The sequence below is a fragment of the Nelumbo nucifera genome, chromosome 1 (genome assembly GCF_055504915.1).
Source record: "Nelumbo nucifera cultivar China Antique chromosome 1, China Antique-T2T, whole genome shotgun sequence".
NCBI classification, from domain to species: Eukaryota; Viridiplantae; Streptophyta; class Magnoliopsida; order Proteales; family Nelumbonaceae; genus Nelumbo; species Nelumbo nucifera.
In genome coordinates this window covers 122,976,847-123,000,594 of record NC_142649.1, presented here as the reverse complement: position 1 = coordinate 123,000,594, position 23,748 = coordinate 122,976,847, and the positions used below count along the sequence as shown (strand labels likewise).

Below are 23,748 nucleotides of genomic sequence, written 5' to 3'. Positions count from 1 at the left end.
ATACCCCTAACAAATTCCCAAATTACCCCCTCACACCAAATTCCCAAAACACCCCCCTTGGATAAATTCCCAAAATACCCCTAACCAAATTCCCAAAATACCCCCTTGGACAGTTGGACCAATTACCAAAATACCCTTGACCAGATTACCCAAATTACCCCATGTACCAATTTCCAAATTACCCCTTCTTCCAAAAGTTACCAAAATCCCCTTACCCAAATTCCCAAAATACCCCTCCTTCCAAAATTACCAAAATACCCTTTAGACCTAAAATTACCAAAATGCCCTTCATTCCTCAAATTACCCAAATACCTCTATAAACCAGCCCCTTCAAACCCCAAATCACCAAAATTCTCTCAAAGTTACCAAATTACCAAATTATCCCAAAAAATTATGAAATTACCCTTTAGACCCCAAAATTCCTTTAAACCCTAACTTGCTGAAAACCCTCTTCCATCTTGAGAGTTGGTAGAACCTTCTCCTCCCTCTGTTTATAAATAGGAGGCTCCCTTCCAAGAAGGGAAGGTCAGAGGAGAAAGAAGGGGGTCGAGAATTAGAGAAAAGGTCGGATGAGCATGAGGCTCTAGTCGTCTTAGGCTTTTGAAGGGAGAGAGAGAGAGATTGGGCAGGGCATTTGAAAGAGAAAAAGTAGGGCATCTGAGAAAGAAAACGAGAGAATTCTAGTCGAATGAGAGGAGTTAGAAGAGAATAGTGCTCGGAGAGAGAAGAGTTGTCTCGTTAAAGAAGGTCTTGAGAGAAAGAGAGAGAGACAGAGAGAGAGAGAGAGAGAGAGAGTTCTATGAGAGGAAAAGAAAGGAGGGAGGTTTTGATGAAAAACAGAACAGGGAGATGGGATGAGAATAATTTGAAGGAGAACGGGTTACAACTCGAAGATCCCATCACTTGTTGGTTCGAAATTTAATCGAAACATCTCTATCCGAAGGCCATTTCTGGCAGATAATTCAACCCTAGAGCTTTATTGCAACATTATCGATCTGATTCACAATCCACAAGAGGTAAAAACCGATTACCTCATCACCCTAGGTTTTTATTCAAACCTGAACTATTGTTTTGAATGATTTTTCTTTCACGTTGTCCATTTACTTCATTATATGTTGGTCCCTGTAGTCATTGTTTAGTTCTTTTGTCTTTCTTCCTTTTTTTTGTTTAGAGTTTGTTTCTTCCTTTTTTTTATTATTATTATTATTATTATTACTATCTGCTTTAGTCTTACTTTCTGTCGTTCATTCAAAGTTGAACTCGAGAACCATCAGGTCCTCTAACAGTCGAAAGCTTATTGTAATTTCTCTTTCTTTTACCCTTTAGCCTTGCTAACTAAGTACGATGGTGGGGGTTCTAATAAAAAAGGGATGAGAATTCATCCTTTTGCTCAGGCCCCTACGTCCAAAAGGGGTTAGTCTGGAGGGGAGAAGAGGAAATTCCATATCCTTCCCAACTGGTGGATAACCTAGACTCTCAATCTGAATTTAAAATAAACAGAGAATTACGGTGCCTAACCCCTTCCCTCTCTCACTCTCTCAACTCACCTAAATTAGCCTTAGCCTTGTCTTGGTCGATTGATATGGAATCGTTAATCCTAAAAGTTTTGTGAAATTTACATCCAGGAGGCCCATCACTCCTAGTTATGCATTCTAATGGGTGGCGACTCCATATATTTGGCCATGAAGTGAACTGTTGGGGATTTTTCTAACATTCACAACATACACTCAGTGACGAAGTCAGCCAGGACCTGCGCCTTGATCGTTGGGCGTGGCTCAAACCGGACATCGTACTCACTGAGCTCGATTGGCCATTTTTTCAACCTACCTGAGACCTTAGGTTTCTAAAGGACTTGCCTAAGGGGTTGATCAGTTAAGACTACAACGGTGTGGGTTTGAGAGTAAAGACACAACTTACGGGCTGCTAACACCAGCGAGAAGGCCAGCTTCTCAATGTTTGGATACCTAGCCTCTGTGCAAGACTTTACTCATGTAGTAGATAGGTCGTTGCACCCTGTCTACCTCTCGGATTAGGACCAAATTGACTACCTTGTCATTCGCAGAGAGGTAGAGTTTGAGCTCATCCCTGGGTTTCAGCCTAGTTAACGAAGGTGGCAAACTAAGGTACCTCTTGTGCTCATCAAACACGAGTTAACACTCTTCAGTCCACTCAAAGTTTTGGTTCTTCTTTATGGCCTTGAAAAATGGAAGGCACTGCCCAAGAAACATAGACATAAACCGGTTCAGGGTAGCTATCCAGCCAGTTAGCCTTTGTACCTTTTTTATTGTTCTAGGACGACCTGAATTTTGTCTGGGTTGTCTTTGATGCCACGTTGGTTCACTATGTACCCAAGGAACTTGCTTGATGTGACCTCGAAGACGTACTTGTTCGGGTTGAGTTTCATGTTATATTTTCTTAAAATGTCAAAAACGCAATTAAGATAAAAAATCAATGAATTTGAAAACTAGGTTTTTACTACCATATCATCAACATAAGCTTCAATTTTATTTCCAATTAAATCTGAAAAAACTTAAAAACTTTATTTACAAGGCGCCCAATGTTTTTTAAACCAAAGGGCATAACTTTATAGTAGTACAGGCCTATCTTACTTACAAAAGTAGTTTTTTCTTCATCGGCCGAATCCATCTGGATTTGGTTATAGTCGGAGTATGCATCCATGAAACTCAACAGCTCAAACCCTGAGGTACGTCTACCAGGCAGTCAATTCTAGGGAGTGGGAAGATGTCCTTCGGGTAGGCTTGGTTGAGGTTGGTATAGTCGACGCACATGCCACTTGCCATTGGCTTTCTTCACGAGCACTGGGTTAGCGATCCAACTTGGGGGTATTGTACCTCTCTAATGAAGTCTACAGTGAAGAGCTTCTCGACCTACTCATTTACTATCCTCCACCACTCCTGGGTGAGGTTCCTTTTCCTCTACCGGACTGGTTTGACTAAATTCGGAGCACAATGGTTCCACGAGGTGAGCTCCGATCTACACTGTTTTCTCGGGGTCAATATCTAAGACTGGAACCAGGACAGTGTCTTCCATGGGGCGAGCTCTCTCGTCGCCGTTCTCTAGTGGAAGCTCTAGGTCAATGTCGATGGTTTGCTTTCCTTTGCCCTTCAGTGTGGCCATGTAACACTTGCAAGACTCGAGCTAATCGCCTCACACCACTCCTACTCCATAACTTGTCGAAAACTACATCGACAAGTAATAAGTCGACACTACTGCTCGGAGGGCGTGCACGATAATTTAGCTCAGAATGGCATTGTAGAGTGAGGGGGTCACGACCACTAGGAAATCGTGATCAAAATGCACTGAGTTCGGCACGGTGCCCACTGTTACTATCACCCTCACCCGGCCTAGGGGCCAGACTACTTCTCCACTAAAGCCAACCAAGGGGATGTCGGCTGGTTGCAGGTCCTTCCTCTTAAGCTCCATCAGCTCAAACGCTTCCAGGAAAATGATGTCCGTCGAGCTTCTAGAGTTGGCCAGAATTTGTTTTACCTCGAAGTCGTTTATAATTAACTTGACCGCAAGCATCATCCTCGATGAAGTAAGTCACCTCCTCCACACAAGGGTGCTTCGGTGGGATCTCGTTCTCATGCTCGAGCTCCCAAACTGAGTTCTTTCTCATTGATGTGATGCATCCTACCACTATGGACCCTTCCGTGATCATGTTAATGACACCACGGGTGGGCCGCTCTGCTGGTGGTGGGTTTCAAGGAGGCTGCTCTCTATTTTGGTCCCTACTCGACTGTGGCACTTCTCTTGGATGGTCGGCAGGTCAACTTCGACCCTCCCACTTGATGAACTGCTTCAAGTAACCTCAGCGAATTAGCTCCTCAATCTCATCCTTGAGGTTGCGGCAGTTTTTTGTGTCATGGCCGATGTCCAAATAGAAGTTGAAATACTTGTTTAGGTTCCTATTAACTAGGTCTCCTCTCATCTGAGGTGGCCATTTGACATACTTGGCCGTCTTGATTTGCATCAGTATTTCCCCCCTCTTCATGTTCTTGGTGACTTGCTCTTCCAACGTGTTTTCTACTCCTCAGCTCATCTTCTGACCTCTTCCGCTTGTCGCTTAGCTCCAATTAGAATCTGAGTGCTTCCTCAGCCTTTGTAAACTTGGCTACTTGGTTGAGGAACTCCTCCATGGATGCCAGAGGGTTCAACTCGACCTCCCAGCTCAAGTCAGGGTATCAGACATCGTTGACCGCTGTAGTGAGTTGGACGGCTAGGTCGAGGTTGGGAATCTAAAGTCACTCCAGGTTGAACCATTTGATGTAATGTTGGAGCTTCTCATCAGGTCACTGGATGATGTTGAGTAGTCAGGTTGTGAACTTTGGGCATCGCTTTCTTGTAGCAAAGTGTGCAGTGAACAGGTCAACGAGCTGGTTCCAACTCTTAATGGAGCCCACGGCTAACCCCTAATACCGCATCCGAGATTTGCCCCGGAAAGTGGTTAAGAAGGCCTTGCAAATGCTCGCGTCATTTGCCCCGTGTAGCTGCATCAGGGCCTGGAAGCTGGCGAGGTGGTCAACCGGGTTGGTTGTTCCATCGTAGTATTCCAAGCTAGGGGCCTTGAAGTCTTTCGGTCGTTGGGCCATGAGGATATCGACTGCCAATGGTGAAGTTTGGGACACTTGTTGTGCTGACAAAGTGGCTTCCTTCTCTTCTTTCTTTTTTGCCTCCTCGTTGTCATTCAGAGCCAGGTGGCTCCTTCCTATGACGTGGCATGTACGTCTGCGGTGCCTTCTCTGGGACCCCTCGGTCTCAATTGGTGTTGTGGTCTGGCTCAGTTCCTCTACCGGGAATTGGTTCTGGTTGTCAGAGCGACAAGGTGGGTCTAGTACAAGATTCTAATTCTGGTTGTCAGGCTATTGGTTGTGATTCTAGCCGATGTTTTGGTTCTGGTCAACATTCTGCCTCATGGGTATTGTTGTTGTTGTTGTTGTTGTTGTTGTTGTTGTTGTTGTTGTTGTTGTTGTTGTTGTTGTTGTTGTTATTGTTATTGTTGTTGTTGCTGCTATTGCATCCCTGCCAAGACCGCAAAGCGTCCTTCCCATGTCCTCATCTGTAGATTTATCCCTCGGACATACTGCATCAACTCATTGAACTGGCACGCATCGATCCCAACAAGAACCGTTGAAGGCTCGACTAATGCGAGAGGCATGTTCATGTTGGGCAGAGGGAAGTTAGGTTCTTGCATGGAAGGGACGCCTGGTAAGGTCAAGGGGACACTAAACTACTCAATAGTCACGGTGGTATCTCTGGGTGCACTACGGGTTGGTCCTGCCCCCTATGACCAAGTTGTTGACGGGAGCGTTGCTGGATGATGCCAATGAAGATATTTTTTAAAAAGTATATGTGAGAGTATGACTTTTTGTATTGTTTCCCACAAACGGTGCCAATTGATGATGCATGATCTGATGCTCCCTGTTAGCGGACAACTTAGATGTCAAACTAAGTTGGTCGCCTGGTTGAGCTGCAAGAGAGAGATTAGAGTGTTTGGGTTGCTTTACCTGGGGTGGGCACTCTAATGCTTAAGTTAGTGAATTGGAGATGTGATTGTAAGAATGCAAGAGAGCTAGAGTGCTTGAGAGCTAAATCACGCGTACCTTCTGAGGTTGGAGGTAAGGCCCTTATATAGGCGGGCTGTCGTGAGTCTATACAAGACGTACGGGATCTCCAACCCATCTGGTCCAGAGGTGGTTTCATGCCTAGAGGTGGACTCCACGTAAGCGGGTAGTTCTTATCTAGTCGCGCCCGAAGCTGGCGGGGTGATAACCAGCTCTTACGATGTTGCATGACTTGCATCGTGATCCCAGGGAAGTTAGAGACGATAACCCGCTTAAGGAGGTCACCTAGCAGGTCACTGGTTGAACTCAGGTTAGGTCGGCAAAAGTGGGTCGCCTCTCATGATGACTTGATGTCTTGTCGGGGCTCGGGCAGTTCGGTGGAAGCAGGTCGCCTCTTACACCGACCTGAGGTCCCACCTAGCTGTTCACTATTTGGTCTACCAATGTGGTGCCGAGGTCGTTGATGCAGTTGTGAAGTGTCCGAAGTGGTCTTCTTACGTGGTGCCGATGTATCACCTAGCTGTTTTGCGATGCCACATGTCAATGATGTCATTGGAGGACCAAATTAACCCTCACCAATCGCCAATATTGAAAAATCTCTATAAAAACCTATAATATAATAGTAATTTGGATTGAGAGACAAGTGCATAGAAAATTGTGTAAAATGCATTGACTTACAACCTTTTATATAGATTATGAAAAGCCACTTTGAAAAGTGAAGCAACTATTATGACTACTAGAAATTAAAATTATGGTATCCCTACATGTTTTGACTATTGGATGAAAAAAAAAATCAATAGCCATGATTAATCCTCTCTATGGCATCCCTACACGGATTCATATGAAGTGCGAGTAAAGTGTATTAAACATCTCATTGCACCAGATACACACATTAAGCGATAGCAATTCATATATATTTTTTTCCACTCCACACTTTTTAGGTTGCATTTGGTTTCAAAGAAAAGAAAGGATTTGAGGCTGCATTTGTTTTAGGTATAAATTCAGTTTTACATCAATGAAAAAGTTGGTGGGGTTCAGTGATCGATGGAACTCTTCCTATCCCGGCAGCGCCATGCCAGAGACTAGTGTGTCATCGTCGAATAATTTCCTCTTCGGAAAATACGAACTCGGGAACGACTCTCTCTCTCTCTCTCTCTATTCTCCACCCTAGTCTGCTTCATCGGCATCCTCTTTCTCCGTGAACTCCCACCGTCCTCTGGCTCTACCCAAGAGAAAGAAGAAGATCATTATTTTAATATCTTCAACGTCATCACCATCATTGTAGTTGTTTATCTCTTAGCCTTTGGCATCACCGGAAATCATGGCCGACTTCTTTTCGTCACTTTTGCTGTCGTGCTTCTCATCCTGCTAGTTGCACCCTTGGCTATCCTATTGTACTCTGCATTCCAAAACTGGAGACTAAAGTCGAGATCTAGAGATCTTGAACATCATATCAAAGAGCCATAGTTTGTTCATGGAACCACACTAGTGACATAGCAGCAGAATCCGCAAGCAAAAATGTGGGAAGTGGAGATGAGGTCGTTGCCCCCTATGACCAGAGAAGAACACACGATCCTAGAAGTGATCAAGACCTTGGATTTAGAGGTGTCAACTGGACTGGATTTGGTCCAACCCGGTCCAATCCAATGTGAGTCCACTTACAAACGGACTAGACTCAATCCAATCCAAATCCAATCCAATCCATTAAAATATAAATGGACTGGATTGGATCCAATCCAAACCAAATGAAATATCAAGAATTACAAAAAATATTAAATTGAAGAAAATCTGAAAATTACAAAAACATATCATTTGGCATTGAAATGTCACTTTTATAAAAGTACTTTCATTAAAGTGCTTTTACAAAAGCACTTTTGTGAAAGTACTTAGTAAAAGTGCTTTTGTAAAAGTACTTTTGTATAAGTGCTTTTGATTTGTAAAAGTAATTTTATAAAAGTACTTCCATAGAAGTGCTTTCATAAAAGTGCTTTTGTAAAAATGCTTTCGTAAAAGTATTTTTATAAAACTACGTTCATAGAAGTGTTTTTATAAAAGTACTTTCGTAAAAGTGCTTTCATTAAAGTTCTTCCACAAAAGTGCTTTCGTAAAATTGCTTTTATAAAACTACTTTTGTAAGTGCTTTTATAAAAGTACTTTCATAAAAGTGCTTTTATAAAAGTACTTCCATAAAAGTGCTTTCGTAAAGTACTTCCATAAAAGTGCTTTTACAAAACTACTTTCGTAAGAGTGATTTCATAAAAGTGCTTTTGGTTGTTTATAAGCCGGGAAGACCGAAAATCAGTCTATTTCTGTTTGGCACGCAGAAGATCTAGCCGCCAAAAGACGGGACATCGAAAAGACGCGAGAAGCCCATTTTGGGACAATTTCGGGAAGCTCCAAGTGAAACTTCTTACGTCTTTTGCATTTTAATCTCGTGCGGAAAGACCTGAAACGACGCACGGAAAGACCCGAAACGACGCACGGAAAGATGCGCATCTGCCAAATGGTCATCAAGCTGCCCAGATCTTATGTCAAAAGCTCAATGCATCTTTTGACTGTCAGAGCTACAAGAAGATCTTCTCAAAAATACTTGTCGAACGGGCCCTTAATTTCCCCTCCTTTCCCTTTCCTTTTCTTTCAAATCAAATATAGCCTTATGGGTAGTAGGCAAGGTTAAATAAATCCAAGTCTTCTAGATTTCTCAAGTTGGACTTTGAAGAAAAAAAGAGAATAAAACAAGAATTTAGATAGAAAAACAAGAATTTTAAAAACCTACTTTTTTAAATCCAAAAATGCAAAAGCCAAGTTATATGATCAGTCAATCAAACATATAAAATTTATTCTCTCATGAGATTTAATCTCAATAGAATGGATGAACGTTGGTATAGCACCACCCATATACTTCTTATTGGATGAACCTAGCCTTAAATTCAGCAAATGGCCAAAACCAGCCCAGCTTAATTAAGCGGTATTTGAGTTGGTTAATGGGATTTTGGTTCCCATTGACCAAGATACCCATGTTCTTTTCTTAGACTTATGTGGTATCCACAAAAAAAATTATTTTCCCTAAGTGATACCCATTTCCCAAGTGAGTAAGTAATTTTTCCACTTAAGGGAAAATTTGCCAACACTTAGAGGGGACAAAATTGTCTCTTTCAATAATGACTTTTTATGGCTAAAAAAGTCATTGTCATATTTACATGAAAAACAAAAAAAAAAGCATGGGTAAATACAATTATCTGGGTAAATATTACTTACCTATTAAATGCATTTACCCATATAAGTAACTTCCCCAAAAGCAAACAAGGCCTTGGTGATTTGTCATTTGAAACTAAACTTTGAAGCTAATTATAAATGGCATAGATATTAATGCAAATTGGTATTAGTGTTCTGATGTATAGTTGGTTAGAGGAATGAGATAATTGAAAGTTGTCGAAGTAGAAGAAATCAGAGGGACTATGATGCACCACATGTCATTTGATTAGAGGTAGCCCGGAATGGGGAACTGAACCAAGGAGCTAACCACTTTGATAGACCATGGAGTACAAGGAACCTCCAAGGAAAATGGACCGGGCAAGGTTTAGCAGGAGGGGGATACTAAGAAGGTGCCACATCAGCTTACAAGCAAGTAGGTAGGCAAGCATTTATGAAGGGCATGGCAGCCCCGGGGAGAGGTCTTCAAGTAAGAGGAAAAGCAGAAGGGAAGTTGTCAGAGCATTCTCTGGGGAAGGTAAGATCCTAGGCAAGTAGGCATAATGAAGAAACTAGGATCTTACCTAAGCAAAAGCTGGAGCAGTCCTATAAAATGGGCCAGGATGAGAAGAAAAGGGGACGACAAGGCAGAAAGGGAAGACCATCCTAGCATCTCTCCCGATCCTGAAGAAAACCAAACCTTGGTCTATGAAGAGGAGGTTTGATGATAGGTCGTTACAGACAAACCCGGCCATTCGATCATAGAAGCTAGGTTCCAACCAGTCTCTGTAATTTTGACACGTGACTCCACACACTCGAACCCCGACAAAAGTATACTTGATTAAAAAAATTACTAAGGGCTTGTTTGTTTGCTCTGAAGTCTAACATATGAAAGTGCAATAATTACATTAAAAGGTATATTGGTATTGGTGAACTTTTCTTTCCTCTAAACTTTGAATGCAAAGAATGTTGTTATGAATCCTAAATTTTGAAAATTATCAAATAACCATTTTGACCCCATATATGAGAATTTTTGTTTGTCTTTTTGGGAGTGGGGGTATCACTAGAAAACAAAAAATTGTATGATTGCACTTTAAGAGATAAGAGACAAGAGGAAGTGAACAACCATTTTTCTCTTAAAGTTAAAAGAATCCTCTTAAGAGATAAAAGTTAAGGCTATGTTTGGTTTGAAGGAAAAAGTAGGGAAAAGAAGGGAAAAGTAGGGAAACCTATACAAGGTTTGTAAAAGTTTCCTTACCTTTCCTTTCATTTCCCTGCTTTTTCCTTCAAACCAAACACAACCTAAGAGGAAGCAAACAGGCCCTAAATATCACTTTGAATGTGCTTTTTCATTATTGGAAAAATGAGTGGAGAGAAATGAATGGTCCCTTATACACTGAAGGATCTCAGATTGCAACCCTCAAGATACTAATACTTGTATATTATCATTCATGGTAGATGTTCTTAGTATGTCGCTGCAATGCCAATTTCTTGTGGCTAGGTTTTTTGTGCATAGCAGATATGGAGCCGTGAAGAAGATCTCCATTATCCAAAATGTGTGCCGTTTCTGAGTAATTTTTGGTTGAACTAAAAGAGCAAAGAGTTAGGTGATAAGAAAAAGTACACGACAAGGGAAATAATGGGATGAAAGCAACAATTGGATCATGGATGAAAATGAAATGAAACAGAGGCATGGTCGTATCGTAATGGAGAAGTCGCCCATGGCCATGAGATGGTTCTAATTCCACTCCACTGATGTACCAGTACCACCACATTCAGTTTTAGGGGTGCTCACGGCTCGGTTAACTGGTTTTTGGAAACCGATAATCGAAATCGAACCGAAGCCAATTGATTAATCGTTGGTTCGGTTCATCGATTTTTCAGTTTTTTAATTTTTATAATATATATTATAAAAATATTTATAAATATATAATAAAATATTATAAATATATATAATATTATATTTTAAATAATAATATATCCTATATTATAAATATATATATATATATTTATATATAATGCATATTTATTAATTTATAATATATAAAAATATAAAATATATAATATACATAAATATATAGAAATATATGTACATCGGTTGGTTTGGTTAACCACCAATTTTCTATATTGGTTAACCGAAACCAAACCAGTACCTTTGGTTTTTTTAAAAACATCGAACCGATCGGTTCGGTTAACCAATTTTTTTGTTCAGTTTCGATCGAACCACTTGCACATTTTTGGTTTTTTCAAGAGAGGAAAAAAAAAGTTAGGTCAATTAACTTTTCCATAATAAAAAGGGAGTTTTGGTGTAATTTACCCGATAAAAATAATCTATCTTTAGAAAAATATTAGAAATGTAATTCATCATCTAAATAGAAAAATAATGTCTTAATTTCAATTTATCTCTCTCTATTGGACAGTCTAGATTGTTGATATGTGGCCAAAGCAGGGTGTATTGTCCAACGAAGAACAAAAACAAGGTTCGCGATTTAAGAAATCATCAGCTCTCATGCTATCAATCGTTGGATCAGAATTCTATAAATACAATATAAGATTAAAAACTTAGGCTATGTTTGGTTTGAAGAAAAAATTAGGGAAACCTTTACAAACCTTGTATAGGTTTTCTTGCCTTTCCCTTCCTTTCCCTACTTTTTCCTTCAAACCAAACACAGCTTAATAAATTAAAAAAAAAAAAAAGCAGACAACTTCATTTTCCCTTGGGCTATGTTTTGTTTGAGAGAAAAATAGAAAATTATAAATTTTGTAAAATTTCTTACGCAGCATTTGGTAAGAGTGCAAAGATATTGTTTAGGGAAATGCAAATTTGGCTTTGTACGGATAAATTTTGTATTTTTATCAAATGTATTTAGTTGTGATAGCTATATAAATTACAAGGTTGAAATATACCTTTTTTCACATATTGACCAAATTTGGAGTGCCAATGCACATCTATACTACCTATAAAAGAGAAAATGCTCCTTCTTTTTGGAATTTTCATTGGATTTTTTCTATCCCCCTTGTCTAAACATACAATGGGCATAAAGAGGGTGTATATGTCATTTACTCTCATTTTAGAAACTACCCACTTATAACTGTCCAGAAACTGCCCCCTTATAATTGTTGAGAAACTGTCCATGAATTATAAATAGTTTAATTTGTCTTAGAAATACTGCCACGTGTAAATGCACGTACATATTTACTAGTATGCCAAGAAAACAAATTTACTATTCTTTTTTATACAAAAAATGCATTCTTATTAAATACTTGTAAAACTGAAGTCAATAATAAATTTATTTTGGTTCAATGTTTTCACTGTAACCAAATATAATCTTTATTTTCAGTGTAAATGCAAACTAGCATAAAATTCCATTATTGATTTGCATTTCACGTTTCAGTGTATATTCAGATCAGTGTAAAACTCCATACCTAGTACATATTTTCATGAATTTGTTTTAAGTGTAAGGTTTTTGTCGTAAACCTTTCCCTTTCCATCAGTTGACTTTTCCATGAACACATAAGTGTAAGGTTTTCATCATAAACCTTTCCCTTTCCATCGGTTGACTTTTCTATCAATACATCCAAGGATTAAGGTATCGATACGATACTCCCGATACAAAGCATCGTATTCGTATCCAAGATCATGGATATAGGATTCGTTATGACTAGATACATATCCTATGAATCATGCATATCAGTACAATACGCCTCTATATCGGGCCGTATCGCACCGCATCAGTGGATACAGTCTGATACAACCGATATGGAGGTGTATCCGTGCCTAGTTTGACAAAATTGTAAATTGAATACTTTTGGATTGTTTTTCATCTTTAATACAAGTTAAAAAATAGTATTATGAAAACTGAAATAAATAATTCAAGATTTAATTTTTCCAAAAAAATTTATTAAAAACTAAAAATTATAAAAATAATATATTTCATCTACCTTAGATGATTTATATATTTGATTTTACACATAATTATATGTTCAAAATGAAAACATAGTTATTATTTTAAAAAATAGAGTTATTATACAAAAATACTAAATAAATAAATTTTCCCAACAAAATTAATGGAAAACAAAAAATTATAATTATAAAAACTGAAACGAATAATTTAAGATTTAATTTTCCCAAAAAATTAATAAAAACTGAAAATTAAATATAATTTATTTTATCTACCTTAAATGATTTATTTTTTTATTTTACAATTATGTGTAAAATAAAAACATTATATGTTAAAAATGAAAACATATTTATTATTTAAAAAAATAGTTGTTATTTAAATAAAATACTAAATTAATAATTATTTCCAAAAATTAATAAAAATTGAAAATTATAATTATAAAATTGAATGAGTGATAATTATTGTACAATGTTTGAATGTTCTAGAGTCCTAGCATTGTTTATTGTAATATTTCTCTTGGTATAACTTATTGAAGTATGCATTTTTCATGTGTTTATATCTTATTCATAGATAATTCAACTTTTAGTTTAGTATGATTAATGTATTTATGTGATTTGTATGCATTTTACTAGCGTATCCAAGCATTTTTGTATTTTTCGTTCGTATTCGTATGTATGTATTTCCAAAGCGTATCCATATATACTTATCCAATATGATACCCGAAAACGATACATTGAATACATCTATTTTATCGATGTAAAAGGTTTCAACGGTCCACTAAAATTTTAAACCCATTGATTGTTAACAATTTTCTTACAACATCTGCTTTTTCTTATTTTCTATCAATCCAAAAATAGCCTCATGTTACTCAACTTCAATAAAATATGGAGGGATCCATTCGATAGATGTTCCCAGCCCGGGTATAAGTGGGCAGTGTGGGAAAATTGCTAAAATTATGAGGGGCATAAATGGCATGGTGATGCTTCCACAAACCCTTTCTTGTGTCACACTCTAATTCGGTTTTTCTTTTGTTTTGTTTTAATTTATCGTTTCTTCCCTTCCCTCCCTTTTCCGAAAAAAGAAGAAAAAAATCTCAATCTTCAAATGAATGCGCCTTTTCCTGCTTCTCTAGATACCGATGAACGTTCTCCAGCGAATTCTATTTCTCTGCAGTATTTCCAATCTCAAAACTTACTTCCTTCATTGCAACATCCCTCAACTTTACTATTATTTCTATTTTCTCTCTGCTTTTTTTTCTGGTTATTATTTTTAATTTTATTTCCATGAATTCGTATTTTCATGACTGATTTTTCAAAATTCAAGGTTATCTTATAAACTATAAAAAAATGGTAAATTGGAAAGACAAACTTGAAGTACTGTGATCGCACTTTTTTTACTGAGTTTTTTTTTTTTTAATTCATGAGCTCTTAGTTTTTGTTCAAACTGTTTGCTTTGACAAGTATTGTTCTTATATTATTTTAAGTGCTTTCTAATATCACAATAATTGGCAATTTCTATGAGCTTGTTATCACTTGTTGGCTTTTGATTAGTTATTTGGTCCATGTTATGACAGCTAATCTGTTCTTCCTTCTTTTAACCATGCAGGTAATAGTCAGCGTAGAAGAGCATTAATGCTTGAAATTGAAAGTGATGAAGATGATACTCTGAGCTCTTCGTCGACGGCTACTTATGAATCTCAGGCACGGCAGTGTGATAAACTGAGTGCTAGGGACACAGGTCTGGAACAATGTCTCGATAGTTTATCTGAAAAGAGGTATATGTTATACTACTTCAAATGTTTCTACTGGTTAGCTTCCTGCGCACTGAATTCTATGTTACTACTTTATACCTCTGGATGAAATCGGTGTCTTTTAGCTAAAATTGGATCTCCTTTCTTTTTTTTTTGTATATAAAGGCGATCTACAAGAGAATTGGCTTTGTTGTCTATTATTGATGCTTTTACCAATAAGTTGCAGCATCAATTCGTTGAAAAGAAGTAAGTGCTCTTTTATTTATTTTGTTTCAATTCTTGTAGGCTGGTGATCATTGTTAATATCCCATTAAGAAAATTTCCACGTCAAGATGCTCTCCTTATGTGAGACTCATCTATTTGGATTTGTTAATGACTAAAAGGAAAAACATTGATCAAAATGAACCTTTTGCTTTGGTATTTCACATTTGCAGATTTTAATCTATCCATTCATCTGTATTTGACTTGATCTGTGACATACAGAGATACATGCAAGTAATCTTCTTGGGCCCAAATGGCCCCACAACTTCCTCTTACCATCCTCTTGGGCCATATTTGAGCTGAAAGACCTTTGCCACATGTACCCAGAATAACTCCCTCATTTTGGGGGAAGCTTAACATTAAATATTGAAATTTTCAAAATTCAATATTGCTTGTAGAAAATTGAGTGTTGATAGATGACGAATCCAAGGGTCCTGTGCTTGGTTCTGAATTCAGATTCACCACATCATGCCTCCACATGGCAGAAATTTAACAGATTGCATAAGGAATCTCCCTACTTGAAACTAGTGCACTTCCTATTTGATCTTCTAATTTTGGATATGTGCATCCATGTCCAAATTAATTCTGTCCAAAATCACATAGCCTTTTTTATGTGTTTGTGCTTCTGTGATGGTTTATTGCAGCTGTATTACTTTACTACAGCAGTGTCTCAGTTCAATCAAAAAGGGATCTAGCAAAGAGATATCCTTAGCTTGCCGTGTCATTGGTTAGTCCTTTACTGTCCTATGTAGCGCAGCTGTTTCTTCATCATTTTCGGTTAAAACATTGCTTCATCTTTCAATTGGTAGGTTTGCTGACCATAACTGTTGGTAGCAGGGATAATGCGGCACATGAAATCTTGGAATATTCAATTCCCTCTCTTTCTCAAGCTCTTAGATCTGGGGCTGATTCATTGAAGATATCATCTGTATGTAAGATTTGAAAGTTCCCAGCAGTGTTGCATGGACTCTACTAAATGGCTAAAGTGTCCATGAAGGAAATGTGTTGGATTCTGACACTCAATGAATTTCTGAAGGGCACTCTATGTTACATTTTCCTTCTTATCTTTGTTCATTCCTCACGAATGAACAGCTAATGTAAATGAAGAATGTCATTTTCCCTGTAGAATGTTAATCAAGTAAATACCTTTTTCTATAGTACAATGTTAAATTCAAAAGATAATGGACTATTTTATAGTATATACTTTTCTGCATATGTGTCCAGTGTTCACGAATCTATGCTTTTTCTTGCTAATTCAGACTTCTGGACACATTTTGGATTTTGATTCCTATTTCTTTTGCCATGCAACACTGGTCACCAGATTTTGAATTCCACAAATTTTGGGGTGCATTAAAAATATGATGCTGATCTGTTCTTTCTGGATGTTGTGAATATATTGTTTATTTATCCAAAATCTGGTCCTAATGTACGTATATTTGCTGTATAACTTTATAATTGAAATCTGTAATGTACTTGTCTGATATTATGGTAATCTTGGTACCATGAATTAACTGATCAATGGTACTGGTGTTTTAGATTTTTGTCATTTTATATGCAATAGGAAATTGATCTTGTTTTATTTTCAATGGAAAGCTGATTTTGTTTTGTTCTTACTTCTCAGGTGAACTCATGCAAACCTACAACAGTCGTATTAACAGCTGCACTATCTGCTTGGTCTTTTCTTCTTACAGCCATTAGTCGATGGAGAATTAATTCAAAAAATTGGAAAGAGTGAGTCTTGTTTAAGCTTCAGCGACCCTTCTTTTTTGATGAGAATGACAAGGAATAATTCATATGGTTTTTGAAAACTGCTGCAGTTCAATTTCTCATTTTTCAAGTCTACTTGACAAAGATGATCGATTAATTCGCGTTGCATTTGGTGAAACAAAGCTCTTATTTTTGAGATTGGACACCTAGAGAAGTTTGTTGGTGAAGCTAAGGGTTCTAGTGACAGTTCAATTTATGAAGGGAGTAATTCTCAGAATGGATGTTCACATATACAAGGATTGAAGGGAAAAATTTTAAATCAAGTGAGAAACCATTTTGTGGAGGCAGGTGGTAAAGGTTCAACTAAGAAATATTGGCGTGAGCTGTAAAACTAGGGGATATCCCTTGAATTCAGGGATAAATCTCATCCTAACTTGTATATAACTAGGAGAGGTAGAACCAGAATCTATGTATAATTAGGAGATGTTTGTATTATGAATATATATATTTCTCAACCCCTGCAAAGGACGAAATAAGAAGAACAGAGGAAGAGTTTCTCATTCAGTTTCTCATTCTACTTGAGTTATCATGGTATCAGAGCCTACCGATCCATGATAAACTTGACGATACGATCGCTACGAAATCTTGGTCGCCAACAGAGGCTCCATCCGCTGCTATTACCGCTGCGAAATCTTGGTCATTGGAGGTGACCGCTGCTATCCCCGCTGCAGGTTCTGACCGCTGCGAAATCTTGGTCGCTGGGAGGCGACCGCTGCAAATCTTGGTCGCCGGGAGGCGACCGCTGCTATCTCCACTACAGGTCGTGATCGTTGCGAAAACTCGGTCGCCGGGAGGTGACCACTGCTATCACCGCCGCAGGTTCTGATCGCTGCGAAAACTTGGTCGCCGGGAGGGGACCGCTGCTATCACCGCCGCAAATCCTGGTCGCCGTGGAATCTTGGTCATCGGGAGGTGACCGCTGCTATTACCGCCGCAAATCATGGTCGTTGCGAAATCTTGGTCACCGGGAGGTGACCGCTGCTATTACCGCTGCAAGTCTGGCGGTGGCTCTATCCGCTGTCATTACCGCTGCAACTCCAGCAGTGGATCTATCCAGAACTATCAACCCCACCGCGGACCTCGGGTGGTTGGCTACTATTACTGTCGTTGCAAGACCGACAGGTACTTTGCTACAATCTCGCCGCCCCATCGTGGTCGACGGTGCTACTACCGCTACAACCCGCTGATAATCATGTCTGATTTGGAAACCTCAAATCCGTTTGGAGAACAACGGCCTAATCCTACTCTCACTGAATTGACCACCAGAATGACTGAACTCCTGCACAGACCGATCTCAACTATAGAAACCTCCGCCGCTCAGATCGGTATCAAGTTGGATGGCACCAACTATGCCCTTTGGTTCCAAGTTGTTGAGATGTATATATCTGGCAGAGACAAACTGGGATATATTAATGGAGAACTTCCTCAGCCTCCACAAACTGACCCAACCTTTCGAAGGTGGCGCACCGACAACGCTATTGTCAAAGGTTGGTTAATTAACTCCATGAACGTATCCTTGATTGGTAACTTTATTCAATTCCCTACAGCAAAGATGGTGTGGGATTCTGTGGCTACTACATACTCTGATGGCAGTGATACCTTGCAAGTATACGATCTCCGGCGTCGTGTGACCCGCTTGCGCCAGTCTGGAGGGTCTCTTGAAAAGTACTATAATGATCTCCAAGGATTGTGGAGAGAAATTGATTTTTGCCGTCTGAATCCGATGGAGTGTGCGATAGATATTCAACGGTACAATACTCTCCTTCAAGAGGAGAGAGTGTATATCTTCCTGGATGGCCTTGATGACAGACTAGACAAGATTCGGGCAGATGTACTCCAAATGCATCTGTTTCCCACTATTGAACAGGCTTACGCACATGTTCAAAGAGAAGCTATCCGACAGAGGGTCATGATAACCGGCAACCATATTGAAACTCCAAGAGCAGTTTTGACCTCTAAAGGTGTTAAGACTGGGCAACCTACGCCCTCTTCAACGAGCTCTCTGCCTGCAAGCAGCGAAAAATCTGGTACGTCCTCTAAATCTCGAGCATCTTCTGGTGGTACTAAATGCTCTCATTGTGGCAACTCAAAGCATACCCAGGAGAACTGCTTCAAGCTACATGGCTATCCCGACTGGTGGCATGAACTCCAAGCTCAGAAACGCCAAGACAAGGCTGAAACTAGTGGTAAGGCTGCAACAGTTACAATAGAATCTCAACTCTCATTCGCACCATAGGGAGAAGTTCACCTCTCGGATTTAGGTAACAATCTTCCCAACAAGACCATTGACAACAAGGCATGGATACTTGACTCAGGAGCCACTGACCACATGACTTATGATGCTACTGATTTTTCAAATACTTCACCACCAAGATGGACTACAATTGCTAATGCCAATGGGACAATCTCTCAAGTCACAGGAGCAGGCACTGTGACCTTGTCACCTGCTATATCCTTGAAAAACACCTTGCTTGTTCCCTCGCTCTCCCACAAATTACTATCTGTTAGTCAAATCTCCTCTTATCTGAATTGTGTTGTGCTCATTTATCCCACTTCCTGTCTTCTTTAGGATATTCTCACCAAGGAGATAATTGGGCATGGTACTAGGCGAGGGGGGCTCTACTACATGGATGATCTTAGCACGGGTCAAGCGCATCATACACATCATCAAGGTAACACCAAGGAACAACAGATTTGGATTTGGCATCGCCGGTTAGGACATCCATCATTCAGTTATATGAGACATTTATTTCCGGAGTTATTTTCAGATATACAGCCACATGTTTTTCAATGTAACACTTGCATCCAAGCTAAGAGTCATAGAACAATCTATCCCTTAAGTATGAATAAAAGTTAAGTTCCATTTGCTTTGATTCACTCGGACGTGTGGGGGCCATCCCCGGTGATTACAGTCTCTGGATTCCAATGGTTTGTAATCTTTGTTGATGATTGCACTCACATGACATGGTTATATTTGCTGAAACATAAAGATGAAGTGCTGACTGTCTTTCAATCCTTCCATATAATGGTGAAGACTCAGTTCAAATCACAGATTCAGGTACTCCGGTCTAATAACGGCGGGGAATACATGAATCAATGGTTCCAAAATTATTTTTGGGTCCATGGATTACTTCATGAGACTTCATGCCCCTAAACTCCACAGCAGAATGGCATTGCAGAAAGAAAGAACCGGCACATACTCGAAACTGCCCACGCCTTGTTACTTGGAGCACATGTACCTAACCGACATTGGGCTGATGCTGATGCTGTTGCTACCGCCGTGCACCTCCTTAACTGAATGCCCTCACGGGTCTTACAGTTTAAAACACCATTACAAGCTCTTTCATCTCATGTCTCATTGCCCTCTGTTTTGATGATTTCACCTCGAGTTTTTGGCTGTGTGGCGTTCGTGCATCTACATCCAAATCAACGTACAAAATTGGATCCACAGGCAGCTTGATGTATATTCTTGGGGTATGCGCTACACCAGAAAGGGTACCGATGTTATGACTCAGTCACCCACCGTACCTATGTTACCATGGATGTCACCTTTCTGGAATCTGAAACCTTCTACTCTCGATCTACAACCAATTCTTCTCTTCAGGGGGAGAGTCAGAGTGAAGAACAGAACTGGTTTTTACCTAACTGGCCGAATACGAGTGCTTCAACAGAAATGGTGATCCATGAAGCAACCAGTAAGGCACCTACAGAGACTACACCAGAAGTATCTACAAAAACCTCAACGTCGGCATCGCCTCTACCAGCAGAAGAAGTAGAGACCCCAACCTTACCAGTACCGGAAAGCCCACCTCCTGAGGATATCCCAGAAGCACGTGAAAGCATCCCTGAGGTAACCTCCCCTACCACTCCTTCAAGCTCTAATGATACTTTGGCTGGCTACACCTTACCTTTCAGGCATAATCGTGGCAAACCGCCAAACAGATATTCTCCAGATGTTGAGGATAGGAGGACAAAGTATCCAATTGCCAACTATGTATCAACAAAGAGACTCACCAAACCTCTAAAATCATTTGTGCAAGAATTTTCCTCTAATCATATTCCCACCAGTGTCCAAGAAGCTTTAACAAACCCAAAATGGACTCAGGCCATACAAGAAGAGATGGAGGCACTACTGAAGAACAAGACATGGACTCTAGTCACCTTACCTGAAGGGAAAAGACCAGTAGGGTGTAAATGGGTATTTTCCGTCAAATACAATGCAAACAGGGCAGTCGAGAGATACAAAGCAAGGCTGGTCGCAAAAGGATATACCCAAACACAGGGCGTAGATTATCAACAGACTTTCTCCCCAATAGCCAAGCTGAATACGGTCAGAGTCTTATTATCTCTTGCCGCAAATCTTGATTGGCCACTACACCAGTTCGATGTGAAGAACGCCTTCCTCCATGGTGACATGATTATCACAGGGAATGATTCGGGAGAAATAGCAACACTGCAGAAGCAATTGGCATCCAAGTTCGAGATGAAGAACTTAGGTGGGCTAAAGTACTTTCTAGGGATTGAAGTTGCTAGATCAAAGGAAAGCATATTTCTGTCCCAACGGAAGTACACCTTGGACTTACTCTCCGAAGTAGGACAGTCGGAGTGCAAACCGGCAGACACACCTATCGTTCAGAACCATTAACTTGGAGAATACCTAGACCAAGTACCTACCAATAAGGAGAGATACCAAAGGCTGGTGGGTAAACTCATTTACCTTTCCCATAATCACCCAGACATCGCCTACGTCGTCAACGTAGTGAGTCAGTTCATGCACTGCCCAAGCAAAGATCACATGAATGTTGTAATGCGGATTCTTCGATACTTGAAGTCCTCACCCGGAAAAGGACTCATGTTCTCAAAAAATGATCATCTGAAGATAGAAGGGCACACAGATGCAGACTGAGCCGGAAATGTCTCAGATAGAAAATCCATCTCGGGGTACTTTACATTCGTCGGAGGAAATCTGGTCACATGGAGGAGTAAGAAACAGAAGGTCGTGGCCCTATCAAGTGCTGAAGCTGAGTTTCGAGGAATGGCTAAAGGGCTGTGCGAGCTACTCTAGCTGAGAAGATTGATGACTGAAATTGGTTTTCCCCCAACCTCTGCAATGGACCTATTCTGCGACAACAAGGCTGCCATTGACATCTCTCAGAATCCCGTCCAACATGATCGAACAAAGCATGTGGAGGTGGACCGACATTTCATCAAACAAAATATCAAAGACAAAACCATTTGATTTCCCTTTGTCAAATCTGAAGACCAGCTGGTAGATATACTTACAAAGGTTGTATCTAGTAAAAACTTCTACAGCTCATCCAAGATCTGTACGCACCAACGTGAGGGGGAGTATTGACGTGAGCTGTAAAACTAGGGGATATCCCTTGAATTCATGGATAAATCTCATCCTAAGTTGTATGTAACAAGGAGAGGTAGAACCAGAATCTATGTATAATTAGGAGATGTTTGTATTATGAGTATATATATTTCTCAACCCCTGCAAAGGACGAAATAAGAAGAACAGAGCAAGAGTTTCTCATTCAATTTCTCATTCTACTCGAGTTATCAAGAAAGATCTTAATAGCCAGAGGAACTTGTTTAGGGATGTCGTTGAATTCTTTGAGGTATGCTTTATCACTGAAACAAATACCTATGATCATGTGTGTTATCCTGTACCGTGATTTAGAATGTCCCGGTCATAAGTACCTACTTACAGGCTGGGTCAGTGGTAATGGCTTGTTGGTTTCTCAGGATGGATATTGTCTTGAAACCTCAGTTAAGATTAGTGAAATTTTCTAAACACTTCAACATGGTCTCAGTTGATTCAGGTATTTGTTTTTTCAATTTTTTCTTGTGACATTTATTTTCCTTGTCTTGCTAAGTTTTGATGTAGGCGCAAATGGTCTCATCCTATCGTGGGCCTACACGTGTTAGGTGGTGCAGTTCAGAGTGGACCCAATCAGGGTGTGCGTGGAACAGAGCTCGGTGGGCTTTGCAAAGCTAGTTGCAAAAACTATGGTTTCAAGAGAGAGAAAGAAAGAAGAAGAGGAAGAAGAAAGGAAAGTGTCGAGAGGTGTGTGAAGTTCATTGTTCACACCCTCAAAAGTTTACTTTATAATTGAAAATTAATAATTACAAGAAGGCCCCTATCTGGGTGCCCAAATACAGAGAGAGTATAAGAAAGGAGAAAATGACCAAAAACACCCATGTCTAATCATTCTCAACACTCCCCCTCAAGCTGAGCATATATGTCAATCATACCCAGCTTGGCAAGGTTCTTAGTAAACTTTGGATGGTGAACACCTTTAGTGAGGCAATCAGCTAGTTAGTCTTCTAACCTTACAAAAGGAAGGCAAATCTCTCCGCTAGCAATTCTTTCTCTAATAAAGTGTTTATTCACCTCAATATGCTTTATACGACCATGTTGGACAAGATTGTGAGCAATATTTATGGCTGCTTGATTGTCACAATATAGTCTCATTAGAACATCTACTTGGATGCCCATCTCAGTCAATAAGGTCTTAAGCCAGAGTAGTTTAGACACTTCATGAGCCATTGCCCTATACTTTGCCTCAGCACTAGAACGAGCAACCGTAGATTGTTTCATACTTCTCCAGGAAACCACATTGCCTCCAACTAAGGCACAATATCTGGATGTAGTTCTTCTATCATCGATGGACCCTACCAATCCGCATATGTGCAACCCTCAATCTTTAGATGGCCGTAGTTGGAATGCAACATCCCTTTGCCAAGGCATCCTTTCAAGTAGGCTAAAATTTTGTTAACTACCTGCATATGAGATGTCCTGTGTTCATGCATATATTGGCTAACCACTCCAACAACATAGGAAATGTCAGGTCTAGTCAAACAAAGATACAGAAGGTGTCCCACCAATCTTTGATATACCCCTCTATCTGGAAGAACTTTTCCTTCAATAGAATTCAACTTGTGGTTGGGATCAATTGGAGTTTCTACAGGCTTACACCCTAATTTTCCAATCTCATGAAGCAAATCAAGTACATATTTCCTTTGTGATAGAAAAATCCCCTTCTTGGATCTTGCAACTTCAATGACAAGAAAGTATTGGAAATCATCAAGGTCCTTAATCTCAAATTCAGAAGCAATGAATGACTTTAACTGAGAGATACTTGTGATATCATCACCTGTCACAACAATGTCATCAACATATACTATCAACATTGTTACTCTACCATCAACTCTTCTAATAAATAAGGTGTGGTTAGCCTAAGATTGAGAAAAACCAATCTTTAAGATGGCATTCCTGATCTTG

The 23,748-nt window shown here is 39.6% G+C and overlaps 1 protein-coding gene across 3 annotated transcripts; it reads left to right on the top strand.

Annotated features, from left to right (window-relative positions):
* Window positions 1–486: 486 nt before the first annotated feature.
* LOC104590644 (uncharacterized) lies at window positions 487–19,261 on the top strand. Of its 3 annotated transcripts, none has more exons than XM_088894135.1 (7): window positions 487–1,016; window positions 14,285–14,453; window positions 14,595–14,675; window positions 15,335–15,417; window positions 15,500–15,622; window positions 16,312–16,421; window positions 16,508–19,261. In XM_088894135.1, the coding sequence occupies exons 2-6, from the start codon at window positions 14,311–14,313 to the stop codon at window positions 16,386–16,388; spliced, it is 507 nt and encodes a 168-aa protein (XP_088750261.1). In that variant the 5' UTR covers window positions 487–1,016; window positions 14,285–14,310; the 3' UTR covers window positions 16,389–16,421; window positions 16,508–19,261. The 3 variants fall into 3 exon arrangements, with proteins under 3 accessions (XP_088750261.1, XP_088750260.1, XP_088750259.1); XM_088894134.1 differs by lacking the exon at window positions 487–1,016 and adding an exon at window positions 13,722–13,851; XM_088894133.1 differs by lacking the exons at window positions 487–1,016; window positions 15,335–15,417; window positions 15,500–15,622 and having other exon boundaries at window positions 14,396–14,453.
* Window positions 19,262–23,748: the final 4,487 nt, after the last annotated feature.

What these genes read in the sequence shown, in the direction of transcription:
- LOC104590644 (XM_088894133.1), top strand. Translation starts at nt 17,398, where the DNA reads ATGGTCGTTGCGAAATCTTGGTCACCGGGAGGTGACCGCTGCTATTAC.